The sequence below is a fragment of the Dendrobates tinctorius genome, unplaced genomic scaffold (genome assembly GCF_039654945.1).
Source record: "Dendrobates tinctorius isolate UK_male_01 unplaced genomic scaffold, ASM3965494v1 ptg000015l, whole genome shotgun sequence".
NCBI classification, from domain to species: domain Eukaryota; kingdom Metazoa; phylum Chordata; class Amphibia; order Anura; family Dendrobatidae; genus Dendrobates; species Dendrobates tinctorius.
Genome location: NW_027361683.1, coordinates 45,438,012 through 45,462,036, shown reverse-complemented (window position 1 = coordinate 45,462,036; position 24,025 = coordinate 45,438,012). Strand labels below are relative to the sequence as shown.

At 47.2% G+C, this 24,025-nt stretch overlaps 1 protein-coding gene across 2 annotated transcripts in view; it reads right to left on the bottom strand.

Moving 5' to 3' along the window:
• LOC141076922 (arf-GAP with SH3 domain, ANK repeat and PH domain-containing protein 3-like) overlaps positions 1–24,025 on the bottom strand; it is a 297,702-nt gene that overhangs the window by 170,480 nt on the left and 103,197 nt on the right. For both annotated transcript variants that reach the window (XM_073564144.1, XM_073564145.1), the window contains one exon: positions 14,662–14,749. In XM_073564144.1, coding sequence (XP_073420245.1) covers positions 14,662–14,749 — 88 coding nt within the window. The remainder of the gene's footprint in view (positions 1–14,661; positions 14,750–24,025) is intronic.

Sequence of the window (24,025 nt, the reverse complement as noted above, 5' to 3'; positions counted from 1 at the left end):
CAACGTGTGGCACCGGACCGTTGTTTTTGACGGATCCGCGAAGGAAGAAATTTAATGGAACCGCTGTCCGAGGAGAGAGAGAGAGAATTTTTCGGCCGCAAGAATAGAGTTTAGGGTTAAATTTGCGGCTGAGGCAAGTCCTCCGGGCATGCACAATGTAAAATGCGGATCCGGCCGGCCGAAAAAACGTTGCATTGTCCGTCCAGGCATGTCGGCGGACGCCAAAATTTTGGCAGATTCACAAAAAAACGGATCCAATGGATGGCCATCCGTCAAGATTCGCCGGTAATGCAACTCAATGGGAAAAAAAAGGATCCCCCAAGCAAAATGGGGGATCCGGTTTTTTTTGCAAAACGGCGGATTTTGACTGATGGTAACAGACGGATGTGTGAAACAGGCCTTAGAAAGGAAGGCAAGGTTCATACAATGTTAGGCAATGTCAAGGTGAAAATATTCAGACACATGGAATAAATAACTGTAAAACATGACTGTGGTGGTGCCAATGTGGAATAGAGTCTCTTTCTGCAATATACTATCGTCCATATGAAAGGCTCTGGATTGGCACTTTTAGAAGCAAGAGAGAAAAAAAAAAAACATATCTAGTCCATGACGGTGGATGAGATAATACAAATAACAAACAAGGTGCTTGGTATTACTCAGGTACGGAGACTTGAACGTTACTAACCCGACTAACTAAATACGTACAAGAAGATATACACTTGAAAAAGAATATGGTTCTGTAAATCGTTATTTATATAAACTAGCTACAATTGTGGCGGGGGTGGCTATTATAGCATCTACCCAAGAATTTCAGAGCAATAAGAAAAGGCGATTGGGCCAATTAAAGCTCTTCATTGTTTTTTTTTTCTTATCAAGCCCAATATAAGATATTTTATATACTTTTAGTAGAAAAGTGCACTCTATAATAAATGAGAAATGTACCTTCAGGAGCAAAGCAGACAGAATTCTGTACAAAGTGCATCAGGCTGTTTTTTTTTTTTTTTCAACCTAGGTCTGCAGTCATAAACACTTTTGGCTTTTATGGATTAACAATTGAGTTTCTATACATACCCTAAACTACTTATCTGTATCATCTAACACACAATAACACCTACTTTATGCTAGATTATTTATATCAAACCATAGTTACTTTATTTTATAAACTGTCCAGTCTTTTATTGAAGGGCACTTAAATAACATGGCCGGATGCTGGGGTGCGTAGCCGGCCTCTGTGGCCGCGTCGGATCTCAGTGGATGAGTGAATGCTGGACGTTGCACATGCCGCTAGTCGCAGGGCTATGACTTTCTGTAAAGTCTCTTGGGCCTGGATCCGGGTCATGATGTGCCTGGCTGGAAAATTTGGCATCCCCACATGCTGAGAGGGCAGCACAAACTCCTTGTATTCAGTTCCAACAGTGTGCAGCTCTGCAGGTAGAAGCATGTGTACAGATAAAATTACAGCAGCTCCAGGCTTATTATCCATAGTTTATGCAAGCAAATTGGAAGATGTCCTCTGGTCAGTAGAAACAATAGAGGTTGCTTTAGGGCCCAGGGTGAATTCGGTCAGGATGAGGTTAACCTTTCTTTTTACTGTCTGTTATCTGCAGACACATTCTGAGATAAAATCCAAATACACTTTTTTTTTTTCTTCACTGCACTACTGAGCTCTTTGCAGCAGTCCTGCCTAATGGGGGCAGACTTACAACTCATCACTGAAGAGGTGCAGCACCTCCTGGCAGGAGTGACAGAAGGCCTAAGAAGAGTCTATGTAAGTGGGCGGGGGTCTGCCCACTATGGGATGACTCAGCACAGGCTTAGGCCTGTTTCACACATCCGTTTGTTTCCATCAGTAGTGTTGAGCATTCCGATACCACAAGTATCGGGTATCGGCCGATATTCGCGGTATCGGAATTCAGATACCGAGTTCCGATACTTTTGGCATATCGAATACCGGAATCGGAAATTCCCATAATGCTATGAGCCAGTTTAATTTGATTCAGCCAATGACAATCCTCAGAAGTGTGGGCACATCCTGTTAGGCATGCTAAGTAATGGCATGGCTGTGATTGGCTGCTGAAATGATGTCATGATGCACTATAAAGCCGCCGCCACTTTGGGTTCACTCTGCTGTGAATTCAGTTAGGGACAGGCTGCTGTTCAAGACTCTGAGGGACAGTTAGAGATAGTGATTTTCCAAATCATATTGTGCTTTACCCAGGCTACATAATAAACCACTGTAGCTTTCTTTTGCCTTGCAGCAGTGTTCACAGCTGTCTGCAAGGTTTGTGTGATTGCAGCTCACGCTGTAGTGTGTCCTGCAGCTACGTCTGGTTGTAGGCCGCTCAGCGTGCGTCACTGCCTCACATATTTTTCTTTTATTGCAGCTCATTTTTCATTCTATTAGTGTGCATCCATCCGTATCCATCTACATTGGTTGGTTGCAAACACTATATAGGAGTAGAGAGAGGAGCCTTTTTTCTGGCTTGTGCCCTTCAGCCGCAGCCAGATTAGTATTACCCTATTTTTTGGAGCCTCATCTTTTGCATTGTAGGTTACCTTCCTGCATTGTAATAGCTCCAAAAAGTTTGTGATACTATCGCTTTCAAATCTTTGGTCACATCCTTTTTGTTTTTTTGAAAAAACAAAACAAAATAAAGTTCACCAAACACTCCATTTGACAGTTGTGTAGGCCACATTAGCTCATATAAAAGTGTAGTCCACACACTTTATAAAATTAATGTTTCTTATACCTGTTAGCAGCTGTTAAGGAATAAGCACACTAAGCCCCCCTTTGTACTTTTCTGCCTATATTTATCAGTCTACCAAGATGAAGAAGGCATGGAGTAAGGCACGTGGGCGTGGAGTTGCAGCAGGGATAGGACGTGGGGATTCTGCAGGGAGAGGATGTGGGGATTCTGTGCCTGCTGCGGGCACCAGTGAGTCAGCATCCCCCAGTTTTACCAGACAACAGTCCTTTATGCGGAGCTTTGTAGGACCTAGCTGTACCCCACTGCTGCGGGAGGAACAAATTGAAGCCGTTGTCGGATGGATGGCAGCTATCACATCGACTTCAATGACTTCCACGTCCTCTCAGGGCCAGAGCACTGAAGAGCAACCATCTGTCTCTTCACCACCTGCCAAATTGCCCAGGCAGTCAGAAAGCCCTGGACAGGAGCCATCACAGTCTCTACTTCTGTTCTCTGAATCTGATGGCTTGGAAAGAGGGGGCCAGCCAAGCAGCATTCAAGAATGTGAAGAAGAGGGAGTATGCAGTGATGCACAACTGCTTTGTCCCTCTGAATCTGAAGAGGCGGGTGGGCCAGTGCCTATGGTCAGCACACCTCAGTACGCATCAGATGATGACGAGACTCAGGTGCCACTTTCTGGTGCGTACGGTGCTGGCGAGACTACCCAGGAGAAGCAGGTGTTTGAAGAGGGGAGTGTAGATGATGAGGTCCTTGACCCATCATGGCGTGAGGAACAGGAAGGTGGTGGGAACAGCTCTGAGGAAGAGATTCCACGAACGGCCAAAACAGGAGGGAGAGGGAGGGGGCAGACTTGGTTGCCTGTAGCCTCAACTTCGGCACCCGTTAGGAGCATTCCTCTTCCAAAAGCCAAAACGGGCACTCCCAGACTTGCAGTGCGTGGTCCTTTTTTGACACAGTTGCAGATGACATTTGCTTTGTCAAATGCAAGCTGTGTCATCAGAGAGTCAAAAGAGGGAAAAGTGTCAGCAACCTCAATACCACAAATATGTGGAAACATGTGCGGACCAAGCACATGGTGGAGCTACAGAGACACACTGAAGACGTAGGCCAACCTACAGCACCACCTACCACCTCTTCAGCTCGTGTTGTAGCTTCTTCCTCCAGCTCACACACAGCTGGTTCGGCTTCCTCACAGGATCGCCATGGAAGAACTTCTGGCACTGTTGTCCAGAGACCCAGTGACATTCCACCCACAGCACCACGTTCCCGTTCATCCTCACACTCCCAGGCCACTCTACAGCCATCGGTAGCACAGGCATGGGAGAAAAGGCGGCCATATTCGGCAAACCATCCCCGAGCACAGGCTCTGAATGCTGGCATTGCCAAGTTACTGGCCCTTGAAATGCTCTCATTAAGGCTGGAGGAGACTGACACCTTCCGGAACTTCATGGCATTGGCAGTCCCACAATACACTGTGCCCAGCCACTTTTATTTTAGCAGGCAAGCCGTCCCTGCCCTGCAAAAGCATGTGGAGGGAAAAATTAACATGCGCTACTAAACGCTGTCAGTAGCAAGGTCCACCTGACCACCGATGCGTGGACCAGTACCCATGGACAGGGACGATACCTTTCCCTCACTGCCCATTGGGTCAATGTTGTGGAGCCGGGTACAGATCTTGAGAGTGGCACTGTACGTGTTCTGCCAACTCCAAGGATTGCAGGAATCCAGTCTGTACACATAGACTCCTCCTCATACTCCAGTTCCTCAGTATCAGCGCTGCAGGAGCCTGTTACGACCGATATGAGCACAGCCGTGGCCAAATGTCAATAGGCCGTACTGAAATTAATTTCTTTGGTGAATCGAAGCCACACAGCGCAGGAGCTCTGGAATGCCATCAAGCAGGAGAGCGACGTGTGGTTTCTGCCAGCAAATCTCCAGCCAGGCTTGGTAGTGTGTGACAATGGCCAAAATCTGGTGGCAGCTCTGGGCCTAGGCAACCTCACTCACATCCCATGTCTGGCACATGTGCTCAACTTGGTCATGCAGAGCTTTCTGAGGGACTATCCGGATCTTGATGCACTGCTGCACAAAGTCCGCATATAGTGCGCTCACTTGCGGCGTTCCAGCACGGCAAGATCGCGTATTGCAGCCCTGCAGCGCCGATTACGCCTTCCGGAACATCGCATCATATGTGACCTACCCACCAGGTGCAATTCAATGTTACATATGTTGGAGCGGTTGTGTGAGTAGCAGGCAGCAGTAATGGAGTACCAGCTGCATCAGGCGCAAACAAGTCGCACTGTGCGCTGGTCACACTTCAGCACCACTGAGTGGGCCACTATTATGGACATCTGCCTCGTTTTGCGTGCCTTCGATGATTCCACGCGGATGGCGAGTGCAGATGATGCACTAGTCAGCATGACTGTCCCCCTTATCTGCCTGCTTCAAAAAACACTGCAAGCACTAAGGGAGGAGGTTTTGGAAGAGGTGGAGGATGAGGAGTCATAAATGCCATCTGCTTCTGGACAGTCTGCGCTACGTGGTTCCTCACAAAGGCCTAGGCAGGGGACACTTTGTAAGGAGGATGAGGAGGAGTCAATGGAGGAGGAAGACATCTCTCCAGAGGAGGGAGGTACACAATGCTCTAGTCAGTATGTACAGCGGGGGTGGGGTGATGCAGAGCAGGCAGAGATGACGCCTCAAGCAGGGGACAGCGTTTCTTGGGCAGTTGGGAGTCTGCAGCACATGGTTGATTTCATGCTGCAGTGCCTGAGAAACAACCGCCGCATCGCCCACATTCTCAACACGACTGATTATTGGGTGTACACCCTCCTAGATCCTCGCTACCGGGACAACTTACAAAGCCTCATAACACCGTTGAACCGGGAGCGTAAAATGCGGGAGTACCAAGACACACTGGTGCAGTCCATCATGTTCTCCATTCCACCCGAGAGCATTGCTGCTAGTGCTTTACAAAGCAGCTCTGTGCGTCGAGGCAGTGGAGGAAGCTCTGTACAAAGAGGGAGCAGAGGCAGCGCCTCAGCACAAGGTAAGACCAGTATGACCCAAATGTGGCAAAGTTTTGTGTGCCCGCCACAATTGTCTACACCATCACAGACGGCTCCAGTCAGCAGGAGGCAACGTTTCCGTCAGATGGTGACAGACTACATGTCTTGCCTTGTCAGTGTACTCCCAGATGGCTCTTCCCCCTTCAAGTTTTGGGTCTCTAAGCTGGATACATGGCCAGAGCTTAGCCAGTATGCATTGGAGGTGCTGGCTTGCCCTGCTGCCAGTGTATTATCGGAACGCGTCTTTAGTGCCGCAGGTGGTGTACTAACAGACCGTCGCACGCGACTATCCACCGATAACGTTAACCGGCTTACTTTTCTGAAAATGAACAAGGCCTGGATCTCGCCAGAATTTGCCAGTCCTCTTCCAGAATAAATAATTGGTTGGCAACAGTATCCAGGTCTCCTGTTGTGTTCATGTTTCTACCACCTGAACTGTAATCCCTGGGCTTCAACACAGCCAGTTGTTGCTCAGAAGTGCCGTCTGCACAGAGAAAAACACTAGCTCCTGTGTTAGTGGGGTTCAGTAACGCCAGCTGCTCCCCTGCTGTGTGGACAGCAAAGTCTCCTCCTGCTGCCTCCACATTCAAACTACATTCCGATTTTCTACTTGCTCCAAGTAGGCCTCAGCCTGCTCCATGATTGATCCTGGGCTCCAACATTGCCAGTTGTTGCTTGGAAGTGCCGTCCGCACAGAGAAAAACATTAGCTCCTGTGTTAGTGGGGTTCAGTAACGCCAGCTGCTCCCCTGCTGTGTGGACAGCAATGTCTTCTGCTGCCTCCACATTCACACTACTACTGAATTCAAACTTGCTCCAACTAGGCCCCTGGCTCCACTCTGTCTCTAGTATTTCCCCTGGCCTCCAACCCCACCAGTTGCTGCTCAGAAGGGGCGTCAGCACAATCAACACTTGTTCCTGTGTTACTGGGGTTCAGTAACGTCAGCTGAACCCCTGATGTGTGTCCGGCAATGTCTCCTGCTCTGTCCACATTCCCACTACTACTAGTTTAAGCCTAAACTCTGTTCTGGCGGCTGAAAAATTCTCTCTCTCTCTCTCTCTCTCTCTCTCTTACATTTCAACATTCAATTTTGCAGACTTTTAGGATGAAAGACTCCCCCCTCTTGAATAAAGCACTGCTGTGAATGAGAATTTGCAGTTATCTTTGCTCCACAGGCAGCATCAGTACAACATATACCAGGAAACAGTCTTTAGAATACACTGGCAAGATACGGGTTAATAAGCACTTCTGAGCCTTGTAGTGCCACAATAGAAGAAAAGCACAGAGGAATACATCCTGTTCGTGATGCCACTTTTTTTGCAATAGCCCTGGTATGGGGCCATTCCATTCTGTCATCCACCCCTACACAGTGTCCACAGCCAATTGAATAACTACAGACAACAGGTCTCGGGGATAATAGCTGCTTACTTCACCAGAACGGGGAGATATAACATGGAGTAATGGTAACAGTTCACGTGGGGAATCCACGGCCAATATAGTTCAGTATTGGATTCTGACACAGAATTGAGGTTCTGGAGCTTTTAGAACCTGTATTAGTTAGGAGCAGTACTTGCAAGTAATTATAAGAGAGTTCAAAGTCTCTTGGTGGCATAAAGGCAGAAGAGGGAATATATGGCAAATCCCGAGTTCATTTTCTCAGCTGGTTACCGAACGTGCAGAAATATACTTGAAGTAAATAACGAATAATTTGCGATGAGGTGGGGGACCCTCGATTTCCTCAACACTCAACACACAGCGCGCAATAGGTTCTTCTCTACACATTTAGTGTGACCTAATGCTGGAGAAGCACGCCTTAAACTGGACAGCAGGGATCCAGGGTTAAAAAAAAAGGTTAAATGTCTTCAGCCATCTTGGCTGTAGAAGTCAGAGGAAGATCCAAGGCATTAGGCCTGGCTGTAAGTCTTGAGATGAAGAGAAGGATGAACCTCCAGGCTTGGAGCCTGGAGGGGGTTAGGAGACCCCTCACATGAGGTCTGCTCTGGGTCACATTTTGAACCAGACTCCTCACGGAACCTTCCAGAACCCTGTCTTGTCTCCACAGAGACTGGAGGTAGCTCCTCCCCTTGAACCTTGGTGACAGGGTCACCGACCAATAGGATAACTCTCAATTCTTGTGTCAGACTTCACATTGTGAGAGTAATATATAAATCATGAATATATGAGATTAATGAGTATTGGATTCATTTAAACCATATAACAGTAACAGGATAACGTAGGAGTGAGTTGAGGTGTACAAAAGCTATTCACGGTCTAGGGTTACTTAAAGGGACATACCCAGTCTGGAACGGGTCACTACACGACCATGACCAAAAATGACGCCAGTCCTCAAAGGCCGACTTTATTGCCAAGAGTTCCCTATTATTAAGGTCAGTTTCCTTCGGCGGATGACAGTTTCTTGGAGAAGTATGCACAAAGATGCCATTTACTTGGAGACAAGCCCTGCAACAATACAGCCCCAATCCTCTCACCTCTGATGCATCAACCTCTGCAATGAATGGCTAAGTAACATCAGGCTTTATAAGAATCGGCACAAAAGCTAAACATCTCTTTAACCCCTTCATGACCAAGCCTATTTTGACCTTAATGACCTGGCCATTTTTTGCAATTCTGACCAGTGTCCCTTTATGAGGTAATAACTCGGGAACGCTTCAACGGATCCTAGCGATTCTTTGACTGCTTTTTCGTGACATATTGTGCTTCATGATAGTGGTAAATTTAGGTCGATAATTTTTGCGTTTATTTGTGAAAAAAAAACAGAAATTTGGTGAAAATTTCGCAATTTTCAAATTTTGAATTTTTATTCTGTTAAATCAGAGAGTTATATGACACTTAATAGTTAATAAACAACATTTCCCACATGTCTACTTTACATCAACACAATTTTGGAAACAAAATTTTTTTTGTTAGGAAGTTATAAGGGTTAAAAGTTGACCAGCGATTTCTCACTTTTACAACAAAATTTACAAAACCATTTTTTTAAGAGAGCACCTCACATTTGAAGTCATTTTGAGGGGTCTCTGTGGCAGAAAATACCCAAAAGTGACACCATTCTAAAAACTGCACCCCTCAAGGTACTCAAAACCATATTCAAGAAGTTTATTAACCCTTCAGGTGCTTCACAGGAACTAAAGCAACGTGAAAGGAAAAAATGAACATTTTAATCTTTCCAACAAAAATTTTAGCATCAATTTTTTTCATTTTCACATGGGTAACAGGATAAAATGGATCCTAAAATTTGTTGGGCAATTTCTCCTGAGTACACCCATACCTCATATGTGGTCGTAAACCACTGTTTGGGTGCACGGCAGGGCTCAGAAGGGAAGGAGCGCCATTTGACTTTGAATGGAAAATATGCTGGAATATTTAGCAGTTGCCATGTCGTGTTTGGAGAGTCCCTGTGTGCCTAAACATTGGAGCTCCCCCACAACTGACCCCATTTTGGAAACTAGACCCTCCAAGGAACTTATCTAGGTGCATAGTGAGCACTTTGAACCCCCATGTGCTTCACAAATTGATCCGTAAAAAAAATTACTTTTTTTGTCACAAAAAATTTCTTTTAGCCTCAGTTTTTTTATTTTCACATGAGCAACAGGATAAAATGGATCCTAGAATTTGTTGGGCAATTTCTCCTGAGTACATTGATACCTCATATGTGGTCATAAACCACTGTTTGGGAGCACGGCAGGGCCTGGAAGGGAAGGAGCGCCATTTGACTTTTTGAATGGAAAACTAGCTTCAATCGTTAGCGGACACCATGTGCTTCACTGAAATTTATAGCGCAGAGCAGTGAAAATAAAGTCATTTATTTTCCTCAAAAATGATTTTTTAGCCTGCTATTTTTTTTCACATGGCAAACAGAAGAAATTGGACCACAAAAGTTATTGTGCAATTTGTCCTGAGTACACGGATACCCCATATGTGGCGGGCAACCACTGTTTGGGCGCATGGGAGAGCTCAGAAGGGAAGGAGCGCCATTTTGGAATGCCGACTTGATGGAATGGTCTGTGGGCGTCATGTTACGTTTGCAGAGCGCCTGATGTTCCTAAACAGTGGAAACCCCCCACAAGTGACCCCATTTTGGAAACTAGACCCCCCCAAGGAGCTTATCTAGATGTGTAATGAGCACTTTGAACCCCCAAGTGCTTCACAGAAGTTTAAAAACGCAGAGCCATGAAAATAAAAAATCATTTTTTTTCCTCAAAAATGATTTTTTAGCCCACTATTTTTTATTTTCCCAAGGGTAACATGATAAATTGGACCCCAAAAATTGTTGTCCAGTTTGTCCTGAGTACGCTGGTATCACATATGTGGTCATAAACCACTGTTTGGGCGCACAGCAGGGCTCAGAAGGGAAGGAGCACCATTTGACTTTTTGAATGGAAAATCGTTAGCGGACACCATGTCGTGTTTGGAGAGCCCCAGAAGTTTATAACGCAGAGCCGTGAAAATAAAAATATTTTTTTTCCTCCAAAAAATTATTTTTTTAGCCAGCATTTTTTTTATTTTTGCAAGGGTAACAGGAGAAATTCGACCCCAAAATTTGTTGTCCAGTTTGTCCTGAGTACGCTGGTACCCCATATGTGGGGGGGAACCACTGTATGGGCACACGTCGGGGCTCGGAAGGGAAGTAGTGACGTTTTGAAATGCCGACTTGATGGAATGGTCTGTGGGCGTCATGTTACGTTTGCAGAGCCCCTGATGTTCCTAAACAGTGGAAACCCCCCACAAGTGACCCCATTTTTCAAACTAGACCGCCCAAGGAACTTATCGATGTGTGGTGAGCACTTTGAACCCCCAAGTGCTTCACAGAAGTTTATAACGCAGAGCCGTGAAAATTAAAAATCATTTTATTTCCACAAAAATAATTTTATAGCCTCCAATTTTTTATTTTCCCAAGGATAAGAGAAATTAGGCCCCCAAACTTGTTGTGCAATTTTTTACTGAGTACGCTGATACCCTATATGTGGGGGTAAACCAATGTTTGGGCACACGTCGGGGCTCGGAATGGAGGGAGCACTGCTTGACTTTTTGAACGCAAAATTGGCTGGAATAAATGGTGGCACCAAGTCGCGCTTGGAGACCCCGTGATGTGCCTAAACTGTGGAAACTCCTCAATTCTAACTCCAACCCTATCCCCAACACACCCCTAACCCTAATCCCAACCCTAACCCTAATCCCAACTCTAACTCAGGCCACAAGCCTAACCGTAATCCCAACCTCAACCCTAACCCTAATTCCAACCCTAACGCCAACCCTAACCCTAATGCCAACCCTAACCCTAATGCCAACCCTAACTCTAATTCCAACCCTAATTCTAGACCTAATTCTAACCCTATTTCTAACCCTAACCCTATTTCCTACCCTAACCCTAATGGAAAAATAAAAATAATTTCTTTATTATATGTGACTGCCTATGGGGGTAATAAAGGGGGGGTTTATTTACTAATTTTTTCATTTTGATCACTGTGAAAGAATATCATAGTGATCAAAATGAATGCATGAATCTGCAGTGTTGCAGATTCAGGCGGGCGCACTGCGCATGCGCCCGCCATTTTCCAAGATGACGGCGCCCATGGATCAGGACGGCAGTACACCGGGAGCCAGAGCGGGACATCGGAGATACCGGGGGGGTTAGGGGGAGCAGAGAAAAGGGGGAGGGGAACAGATGATAACAGCGGCGGCATACTGCCGCCGTCAGTCGGTATCGGGGGCCAATCGGCCCCGTGAGTCGGTGAGGGGGGTCGGATCTGGGTCTCCAGCCATGTCCGATGCTGCTGTATAATGTAGAGTGTGCCTCACCATTAATCTTACTCTAAATTAGGGACTGGAAAAGATTTCTGGAGTAAGGCTGGAGTGACACACAATGTATAAAAATTTTCACAGACCAGAATCGCACAAAAGTTTCATGAACAGTGATCATATCTCATCCGATTGTCATGCGACGATGCGATTTTCTCGCATCTAAGCATCCGTGTGACATCTGTATGGCATCCATATGGCAAGATTTATTCGCCGGCTTGCAAAATCAACACATAATGGATCCCGCTGCCCGGGCATAGTAACTAACTGTGGTTAGATATAGCAAATTATAATTATCCTCCATCCCGTGCCCATATACCCATCATACATATCCACGATCCCATAGGCCCATGCCCATATACCCATCATACATATCCTCCATCCCATAGTCCCGTGCCCATATACCCATCATACATATCCGCCATCCCATAGTCCCGTGCCCATATACCCGTCACACATCCTCCATCCCATAGTCCTGTGCCCATATACCCATCACACATCCTCCATCCCATAGTCCCGTGCCCATATACCCATCATACATATCCTCCATTCCATAGTCCAGTGCCCATATACCCATCACACATCCTCCATCCCATAGTCCTGTGCCCATATACCCGTCATACATATCCTCCTTCCCATAGTCCAGTGCCCATATACCCATCACACATCCTCCTTCCCATAGTCAACCATTATGGCATCATAATGAGCGGCGGGGCTTGCAACCTATGATGACATCAGCGTCGCCATGGCAACCATTATGACATCATAATGAGGGGCGGGGCTTGATACACACACACCTTTTTCCCCATTATGTAGATGGGGGCAAAATTGTTTGGTGAATTGGAACGCACGGGGTTAAAATTTCACCTCACAACATAGCCTAGGACACTCTTGCGGTCCAGACGTGTGACTGTGCCAAATTTTGTGGCTGTAGCTGCAACGGTGCGGATGTCAATCCCGGACATACACACACACACATACATACACTTGAGATATATATATATATACACACATACATATTATATACAGTATATATATATATATATATATATATATATTATATTGCACACTGCTCAAAAAAATAAAGGGAACATTTAAACAACAGAATCTAACTTCGTAAATCAAACTTCTGTGAAATCAAACTGTCCACTTAGGAAGCAACACTGACAATCAATTTCACATGCTGTTGTGCAAATCGAATAGACAACAGATATAAATTATTGGCATTTATCAAGACACACTCAATAAAGGAGTGGTTCTGCAGGTGGGGACCACAGACCACATCTCAGTACCAATGCTTTCTGGCTGATGTTTTGGTCAGTTTTTTACTCTAATCCATGTTTTTTTCATAGCCTTAGGTATGCAGTAGTCTAAGGCTTTTTAGCATCTGGAGGGGCAGCGTTGAGAATTTCTTCCCCCATGTGCTCACCCACCTATCCAATCTCTCTGACTTCTTCCATCTGTGCTCTCTTTGACCTGTCTACCCCATGTGCTATCCCCCTTTTCTACTGTCTCTCTCCTTCTCGTGCTTTGTTTTCCCCTCATGTGCTGTCCCGTTTGAGCACACCACAGCTCCTGGGCAGGGTAGGAAGCAAAAGACAATACTGACATTACAGCAGGAGATTGCAGAGGATACATTTTGTGAGGTAAAATATTGTTTAAAAACAGTCAGTAAAATATTTTACCTCACAAAATTAATCCTTTGTGATCCCCTGCTGTAATGTCAGTATTGTCTTTTGCTTCCTCTCCTGCCCAGGAGATGTGGTATGCTCCGTACATGGTCAGACACAGACAATTTTTAAAATGAACTTCCTCTGCCTGTAGACACATCGCGCATCTGCTGCCGGGATCAGCCGAATGATTGACTGCGCCTGCACGGAATTCGCGCAGGCGCAGTACAACGGTGTTCCGCTGGTGGTACCATGCAAGAGGCTGCGTGAGTATGTGTGACTGAGTGTGAGAGTGTGACTGATAGTGTGACTGTGTGTGTGACTGTGAGTGTGACTGTGAGAGTTTGTGACTGTGAGAGTTTGTGACTGTGAGAGTTTGTGACTGTGAGAGTTTGTGACTGTGAGAGTTTGTGACTGTGTGATGGTGTGTTGCGGACAGCGTGTGTGTGTGTTGCGGACAGCGTGTGTGTGTTGAGACTGTGTTCCGTTGGTGGTACCGCACAATAGGTTGGTACCAGCAGCAGTTTCCATATTGAGACACCCATCACTTGGGTGTTCCAATATGACGGTCGGTGAACGTCCTCCGCTTGGAATTCTGGGATACGGTGATATCTGGACAGAACAGGAAATGAAAACATTACAAGGCAAATATATGAATAGATAACCTAACCAGGTGAGAAGCAATGCCCACATTCTATTCATTTTACCCAGATAAGAGCCTATTGCGCTCATTTTCCTTCCATGTCCATATTCTACAAAAATCTGCTGGCACTTTCTATATCTCTTTATGTAAATAAAAAAAAAAAGTATGGAAAAATCTGAAGAAAATGTACAAAAAAAGCTCATGAAACCACTAAGAAAATGCTTGCAAAATACACTGCGCCAGAGAAAAAAAAAAAAAAAGTTTGCTGAACTGTTTTCTGCTTGAAAATCCGATGTTTTTGACCACTGAGAGAAAACTCACAATAAGAGCGCAGGTAGACGCCCTTATAACTTGTGTGAGAATTACATCGCAATCCTCGTCCTGGCTCTACTGACATTAGCATGACCGCTACGTAGAAATCCATCACGCTGTCATGGTCAGGAGAGGTGCCGGCCAGTCCATGCAGTGCGTTACGATCATAGCATGAATTATTCTGCAGCCTGTCTGGGCTCTATTACTAAAACTCTGAACACAATCACCGGTTTTCTCCAGTGCTAAATAGTTCATAGGGGAGGGTTGGAAAACACACAACTATACCTTCTTTTTGTTGAGCTTACATCACAGTAATGGAGACAAAACATGTTCTCTTTTCCTGCTACTATCTTATCACGTGTATAAATCTCAGTGCATAGTGCCATGCACATGTCCATACAAGCTGAAATGAATTACCGTATCTGAGTTCCATAACTTACGTGTGATTAAATAGAAGCTTCTTTTGTCCTCAGCATTTGGCCGCACTTGGCATGTCAGCAACTTAATTTTAGTTGGAGGCCGATTAATCTGCAAGTAAGAAGCAGAACAATACAATGAGAAAACGAAATGGAAACTCATGAAAATGCATGATTAATTTATTACTGGGAAACTTAAGTGTGTGTTGCTTCACTCCAGCCCCAATTAAAAGTATAGGTACTGTTTATGTAGCGCAAATTTCTTTATTGCTACCTTCCTGGCGCCATCATTGGATTACAAGCATCTGACAACTCACTGTTTCAGTCCTCCTGCTCACACCATTCGGAGGATAGAGGTAAACTCAATAATATATTAGGTTAGTGGGACCATAAAGGGTTTATTCCCGTGTGTGCTAGATTTTTGCACCTGAAACGGAGTTCCATACATCTGAGTGAGGCTGTTTTTTGCAGAACATATAAAGGTTTCTGCAAGTTACATTCAGATAAATGGGACGTACATGGAAAATTCTGCAACAATTCCACCATTTTTTTTTTTTTTTACACAAACAAAATAGATTTTAACAAATTAGTCAACAGATCCCATGAATTTGCTCCTATTAGTCAGCCTCTCAGTAAACTGAGAAACACATCTGATTTTAGACAATAACAAAATATAACCTATTGATCCCTTAGGAACCCCTACTTCCAATGTGACTAGAGCGAGAAAAGTGACTTTTTTTTCGTATTGGACGATGATTCCTGTCGCAAGAAGGCTTGGTGGTCTCCAGCAAGGTTGCCATCAGCAGTGAGGGGACTCTTGGAATTAGCAGTACTCTCCACTTCAAATAGTGTTTTTATATATGGGTCGCCCTCCCAGGGCCATGGGGTACTCGATACCGGGCTGGTGTCAGGGGGATGTGTCACAGCAGCGGTGACCCGGTCCGTGGCCCTGGGCGCCCAACAATCAATGGGAGTTTGTAATGTAGTTTAAGTGGAATAGTTCGTGATGCCACCTGTGGTGTTCGGCAAGTGAGATGTTAGGCCGACGCTACATGCAGATCCTCTGGGGCTGGTGGTGTGTTGCAGCAGAGATGGTGTAGCTCCCCACAGGTGAAGCTGTAGCCCCATGGCTGTGTAGTTGCAATGGATGAGGAGAGGCGCAGGCGGTGTAAAGGATGGTACCCAGATGCAGCGGTGCTGAGCGGGTTGGCGCAAGAATGAATGGAGGACACCGGGGTTTGTAGTTCCAAAGCTTTAATCACAGTCTGCAGTACACAAGGGTACCTGCCTCCGGGCCGTGTCCTCCGGGTCAGAGACTCAGTCAACCTCCAGGCAAGATGGAACGCTCTCCTCCAACACTCCGCCAACATGTACCTTTCTGAACGACTCCTCTATAGCGCCTTAAAGTGTGAAGATCTCCTAGTACTGAGTTACACTGGAGTTCCTCCTGACTGATGTTCCCAAGAACTCTACTTGTACAGCAGACAGCTGTAGCCTGCTTCGGGGACTCCCTTCTCCTGAGTCCCGGCTCTCTATCCAGTTGCTGTTGTGCCCCAAGTCTTAGATGGGAGTAGTGCATTTACAGACGACTACTCCACCGGTGTCTGCTGCAGAACCATAAGTGTCATACAACCTCGGGGACCGGGCCCCGGCCTTGCGCTGAGAACCTATAGGCAGGGTTCCTCTTCTAACCCAAGTCCTCTCTGTTTTCCTTACTCCTTCGTTCTGTACTTGTCTTTCTCTCTCTTATGGAAGCTTAGGTTTCAGTTCTACGTCTTTCTCCTTCTTTTCCTTTCCCGTGCCAGCTGGCTCAGGTCACTGAGGCAGCTGCAGCACTCCTTCCTCCATCCCTTCTTCCAGGGATCCTCACTCCTGTCTGAGTGACTTCCTTCCCGACTGACCTTCTGTCAGACTGACCCTTCATCCTACACTTTCCCACTCTTTTATGTATCTTAACTCCACCCACTGCCCAGCACGTCCAGTGTTCCAAGCAGGGAACCGCCAAAGGTGCTCTGCTACTCTCTAAGCACTGAGCCGCAATGTGGTTGTGCAGAACTACCCTGTCGTGTGGGGTGCGAGTGTTGGAGTGTGGAAAGGAGTTCCCACCTTACCCGGATGGTGGGGCACTACACCTTAGTAGAAGGTGCAGTACCTCTGTGGCGACTGAGCCTCAGGGGCGCAACATATACAGTATATGAACAACACACTGACGTGAGCCACTAACGGTAAGACCTCTTATAGTCTTTGTGATGCACTTACTCACCCTATGAAGAGCCTCTCTTAGTTTTTTTCTAGAGCCTGTTGCGTCATCATCTATTGCATCAAGCTTTGCAAATTCATGTTTATTTGATAAATGCCATGAACAATGCATTTGTGAATATAAGCACCCAACTACTAATAAATAATGGCACTGGAACAAGCATACACCCGCATTTTACCTCTGGTCATAGTGTATAAATAGCATATAAGTATTCTGAATGCAATGCCACACTAAGCATATTTTGCCAAGTATTATACATCTATAATTATAAGGGCATGTTTCCACGTAGCGGAAACATTCAGTATTTGCTGCGGATTGGACGCTGTGTACAGCCGCAGCGGCCAGATGTTCCAGCATAGTGGAGGAGATTTTATGAAAACCCGTCTCCACTATGCGTCCGAATACGTGGGTGATACACCCGCTAAACCGAACATTCGGTGCATCTTTTTAGACCGCAGCACGTCTGTTTACCCTGCGGAGACGCTGTGGCGATTCCGGATGTGTTCAATGAGAACATCTGGAATCACCGCGCGTACAGAAGGGGGCGGGGCTTTGGGTGGAACGGGGTTTCTGCTGCATCCAAAGCGCAGACATTACGGTACGTGGAAACGTACCCTAAGGGACTGTTTACATAATCCATTGCGCCAGGTTCAGTTATTAAAATGGTTATTCCCACATTCACATTATTTTCCACAAAGCAAAGTAAATACAGTACACACCAATTGTTAAAATACAGACATAGCCCAACATAAAGATTCTTTCTTGAACCTTTGTGTCTTTTTTCATCTCCATCCGTCCCTCTGTACATTCAGCTTCACATAGCAAAAAAAAAAGCAGTCCTATTCACTGCTAAAACCACATTTTACTACAGCATCCTACTTTTGTGCTATCAAGCCCTCCCTCTCCTGTTTGCTCCTGATGAATACCTGGATGAATGCTGCCACTCTGCTCTGCCAGAACTGTCATGTCATTCATAATATAATGACATGACAGTGCCAGGAGAGGAGAGCTGCAGAGTGCAAGCAGAGTTTGTTACATACACCATCCTACATCTATTCCAGGTACCAGGGCGTAAGTTCCCAATACCTGGGATAGATCCAGAGCGGTGTATATAATGACTTCATAGCACAGCTCTCCTCTCCACAGGGAGTGAAGGTATGTCAGTGTGGCGCCCCCAGGAGTATGGCCGCCACAGTGGCTTTGCCTTCCTCCAGGGGAGGGTAATGCCAGGCTTGGAGGCAATGATGGTCTCTCTCGCAGTCAATCCATACATGCAACACAGTTCCACTCCAGGCCACCAGGGGGAACACTGAACCAGGATTAAGGGGAGGGGTGCCCTCTGAGGGCCAAGAGGAAGGAGTGGTGAGATAGTCTGCGGAGGGTGAAGTGTGCAGACGTGTAGAAAGAAGCTGGAGGTTGAGCGAAGAAGGAGAGCTCCCTCAGCTGAGAGCGCACGAACTGGAGCCTGGTCTCCATGGCTGTACGGATACTAAAGGTCCTACAGCAGATACCAGAGGAGTAGGAGGCTGTAAATGCCCTACTCCCATCTAAGACTTGAGGCACAACAGCAGCTTGAATAGAGAGCCAGGACTAAAGAGGAGTCCCCGAGAGAGGCTACAGCTGTCTGCCATGCAAGTGAGGTTCTTGGGAACATCTGACAGGAGGAACTTCAGAGTAACTTAGTACTGGAGTGCTTCATACCACAAGGCGCTAGGAAGGAGACTGCACAGCCTGTCTGTGAGAGAGAATCCCTGAGTTGCTTCCAGGCTAGCCTGCTCCAATACCATCTGTAATCAGGACCCTGGACTGCAGTTATCAAGTAAAGGTACAGAAATTGCACCCCGCTGTGTCTTGTCTGCTTCCTACCCTTATGGCACTGCAACATCACTGTGCCAACCACCGCCACACTGCCCTGGGACATTAGCCCTGCCTGTGGAGGGCTATACCATCACTGCTGCACCACACCATCTGTCCCAGTGGAGCTGTCTGCAGCGTCGGCTTAACATCTCCCTTGCCGAACACCACAGGTGGCGTCACGAACTATTCTATTCCATTAACTACAACTCTCCATTACTTAGGCGCCCAGGGCCACGGACCGGGTCACTGTTGCTGTGACACATCCCTCTGACACTGGCCCGGTACCAAGTACCCCACAGTCCTGGGAGGGCGACCCTATTTAATTTGGCGTCATGAACAGGATTACGGAGCCCGGTATCCCCGGGTCCTGTGTGCCATAGACTGTGATTGTGAACTGTGTGAAATTGGTGCCAGTTGCCACCATTGCCACGCTGCTTGGCGCGCGCGGGAAGAAAGAGGCGGGCCTTCGTGAGCGCAGCCTGCCGCAGAGTGCGAAGAAGTGAAGTGCCGCGCGGGAAGAGAGGACCGCGCGAGAGGAGGAGGAGCTGAGGCCTACAGCCTAGAGCGTCGGGCCTGTGAAGCGGCTGCCGGTGAGCTCACACGACCCCCGGCCCTGGCTAACGTTAACTGGGGGGGAGAAGATGTCCATGCCAAACATCGATGCAGCGGCAGGCGCCATTGCTAACCCCGTGGTACCGCCAGGAGGAGCGCCCGCCGCAGCGGTCCCCATAATGCAGCTGTCCATGCCCTACATACCGTGAGCGGCCTGGCTACCGCATGTACTCGGGTGAGTCACACACCCTGAGTGAATTTAAAGAGAGACTGCAGTTTGTTTAAAGTATACCCTCTGTCTGAAAGCCAGAAAGTGAATATCCTGATTGGACAGCTAACGGGTGCAGCGCTAAGAGAAGTGAAAGCCTGGCAGGACACTGATAAAGAGACTGTCGCAAAGGTCCTGGCCAAACTGAAGAGCACCTTTGACACCCGCACTGCAGCTGAAATCAAGATGAGGTTCTCTGACTGTAAACAGAAGGCGCGGGACAGTATCAGGGACTATGCTCTCAACCTGCAGGAGGCGCTGCGAGCAGTTAAGCAAGTTGATCCTGACAGCGTAAAGAAGATAAACTGTTGAAGGAGCAGTTCTTTGAAGGACTCCTGTCCAGTACCCACAGAGGACAGTTGCGTATCATAACCTTGCAAAACCCTGATCTGGACTTTGCTGAATTTAAGGACAAGGCTATTCGGGTACTACAGGAATCCAATGACAGCCGTCCAGCGCCCCCTAGGTGCCTAGCGATCACCTACCATCAAGAAGCCCCATCTTTCCCTTCCATCCCTGTGGAGACTGATGCCCAAACTCTGGATAAAGATCCCACTGAGGAGCTGCGTCTACAGGTCCAGGAGTTGACCAAAGGAATGGCTGCACTCACGAAAACCGTGCAGTCCCTGCAGGTGTCCTCCAAAGACAAGATCCAGCTTGCTTCCAGTCCAGAGGATGTCCCGTGGCTCCAGAGGAGGAGAGCCCGCCACTTCGAGGAAGGAACAACGATCGCTATGACCAGGATGGACGTCCCATCTGTCTTCGCTGTCACAAGGCAGGCCACCTTGTAAGATATTGTCCTTTAAATGAGCAACCCCTGGGGCAGAGGGCCAACCCCCAGGAGTAGGATCCCCAGGCCCAAGGAACTGGAGAGCAAAGTATGTGGGAGGGAGACCAATCCTTCCTGTGGTGATTGACGGCATCCCCATGAACGCTTTCCTGGACACTGGCTCCTAGGTGACCATTATGCCGTACATTCTGTACAAGAGATATTGGGCTGATTCAGAGCTTACCCATGGCCCAACTAATGAACTGACAGTAGTTGCTAGTAATGGACAGTCTTTGCCGCAGATTGGGTGTAAAGAGATTACTGTCAAAGTGGGTCGGGTAGAGCTAAAGTCTCAAGGTTTAATAGTTGTTGATATTGACCGACATGAATGTAATCCCATGATGACTCTTGGTACAAATGTAATTGAAAACTGTCTGTCTGAGGTTATTGTCTTGTTGCAACAGGTGGCTGAGACTGCTGGTTTCGGAGAACAACGAGTCCTGCACAAGGAGATCCGAGCCCTGATGCAAAGACAACAGGTGGAACTCTCTGGCGGAGAGATTGGCAGCGTCAAAGTGAGTGATGCCTTCCCCATTGCAATACCCCCCAGATGTGAAATGTTGGTTTGGTGTCGGGCAGCTATAGGTCTTAGAGGGAGAGATTACCAGGCGTTGGTAGAACCAGTATACTCCGAGAGCAGGCCCACTGTCCTGACAGCCAGAGGGGTGGCTGACGTATGAAAGGGGAGAATACCTGTATGCCTTTTAAATTGTGGGGAAGAGGAAGCCACAATACCTCGGTACGCCACAGTTGCTAAGCTGCTCACCGTTAATAACAACTCTTTGCAGGCAGCAGAGCCCTTGGTCTCATCCGATCAGGTGGAGGACAATGGCTCTGTGAAGCAGCCAGAGGAGTGGTGTCAGCAACTGCAGGTGGGAACTGACTCTACACCTTCATACCAGAAAAATGGGGTTTACAGAGTGACACAAGAGTATGAGCGGGTATTCAGCAAACACCCACTAGATTTTGGGCAGGCAAAAGGGGTTCAACATCATATCCCCACGGGAGATCATCCACCCATAAAGGAGAGGTACAGACCTATACCCCCAACACAGTACCAGTGTGCTAAGAGTATGTTGAGGGAGATGAAGGAGGCAGGGGTCATCAGAGAAAGTTGTAGCCCCTGGGCAGCTCCAATAGTGTTTGTAAAGAAAAAGGATGGTACCATGAGAATGTGTGTTGATTACAGGAAAATTAACAGCATTACACATAAAGATGCCTACCCATTACCCAGAATTGAGGAATCATTGGCTGCACTTAAAACTGCTAATTACTTTTCCACCTTAGATCTCACTAGTGGGTATTGGCAGGTTCCCGTGGCTGAGGCAGACAAGAAGACAGCATTTACTACTCCAATGGGTCTCTGTGAGTTCAATTATATGCCATTTGGGCTCTGCACTGCTCCAGGAACATTTCAACGGTTGATGGAGTGCTGCCTGGGACACATGAACTTTGAGACGGTCCTGTTGTACCTGGATGATGTCATTGTTTTCTCCAAAACCTATGAAGATCATCTGGAGCACCTGGCTGAAGTGTTTGAAGCTTTGTCCAATTTTGGCCTGAAGGTGAAGCCCTCCAAGTGCCACCTCCTGAAGCCCAAGGTGCAGTACCTCTGTCATGTGGTCAGTGCAGAAGGTGTGGCACAAGATCCTAATAAGGTCACAGTCATCTGGGACTGGCCGAAGCCCAGCAACCTTCATGAAGTATGCCAATTCCATGGACTGGTAGGCTACTACCGAAGATTCATCAAGGGCTTTACTGAAATAGCCACTCCTATGCAAAACCTCCTGGTGGGGCAGTCCAAGAAGACAAAACAGAAAAATTCCACCTTTGAATGGACTGAAGAGTTGGAAAGGTCCTTCACCAGATTGAAGATGGCTCTCACAGGAGACGAAGTCCTGGCCTACCCAGATTATGACAAACCCTTTGTGCTGTACTCAAATGCCAGCAACGTGGGACTAGGAGCAGTATTGTTGCAGGTACAGAATGGGAAAGAAAGAGTGATCTCCTATGCCAGCAGGAAGCTGCGCCCCACTGAAAGGAACCCTGATAATTACAGTTCTTTCAAGCTGGAGTTACTTGCCATAGTCTGGGCTGTCACCAAAAGGTTCAAGCATTACCTAGCCTCTGCCAAGTTCACTATCTTCACGGACAATAACCCGTTGACGTATTTGGATACTGCAAAACTAGGTGCACTGGAACAGCGATGGATGGCTCGGCTATCAAACTATGAGTTTACCATCAAGTACCAGGCAGGGCACAAGAATGCTGATGCGCTGTCCAGAATGCCTAACCTACCAGATGAAGGAGAAGACCCTGAGGCTCTTGAAGAGATAGAGCTACCTCCCTTCCACCAGCCACTTGTGGCCCAGCGTGCTCAAGGAGTGAGAAACAGACGGTCTGGCTTGAAGGAGGTCACCCTGAACCCATTGCCCCATCATGATTGGGCAGAAATGCAAGATAGTGACCTTGCAGTCCGCCTGGTGAAGGAGCTGCTGACACGAGCTGACTCACGTCCAGAGTCGGATGCTCCTGAAGAAACTCAGCAGTTATGGAAGGAGAGAGGCCGGCTGTTCATTTATGAAGGGAAGCTGTGTAGGAGGAGTATCAATGCCCGCATTCATGAGCTGGTTTGGCAGGTAATAGTCCCAAAGAGAGAGGCATCAATGGTCCTGGAAGCATACCACAATGGAGCTGGACACTTCGAATGGAAGAAGTTGGAAGTATTGCTCCAAGAGAGGTTCTACTGGGCTGGTATGAGGAAAGGAGAGGTGGTGCCGGGAGTGTGAACAGTGTAACCTGCGCAGAAAAGATCGAGACAGCCAGAGAGCTCCCCTACAGCCAATCATCACCAAACAGCCCCTTGAGTTGGTAGCCTTGGACCATGTGAAGCTGGTTCCAAGCCGGTCAGGCTACATCTATGCACTTACCATTGTGGATCACTACTCAAGATTCCTGGTAGTTGTGCCTGTCAAAGATCAAACTGCCAGGACAGCAGCCAGAGCATTCCAATAGCACTTCTGTAGACCACATGGGTATCCTGAAAGAGTGCTGACAGATCAAGGTCCAGGTTTCGAGGCAGAAGTGTTCCAAGAATTCTGTAACCTGTTTGGTTGTAAGAAGATCCGGATGACACCATATCACCCACAGACCAATGGCATGTGCGAGAAGATGAACCAGGTGGTGATTGACCTCCTGAAGACTTTGCCCTTGGAGGAGAGGAATCTGTGGCCAGAAAAGTTGCCCGATCTGGTGGACCTCTACAACCATATCCCAGTGAACTCCACCAACTGTACCCCAGCCTATCTAATGAGAGCAAGACCTGGTAAGCTGCCTATTGACTTAGACATGGGAGTCCTGACACCTGAAGTAGCGTCACCAGATGCTGATTGGGACACGGAGAGGCAGCAACAGTACTGGAGAGTTCAAGAATGCGTAGAAAAGAGTCTGGCCCAGGCAAGGCAAAAGCAGGAGAAGCTTTACAATCAAAATGCACCTGCCGGGGGAGCAAGTCTTGTAAAGGAAGAGAAGATTGCACAAGTTGGATGATCAGTGGGAAGCTGAACCTTATACCATTCTGCCCTCGAACTTTGATAATACTAAGGTATGCCTTGTGAGTAAA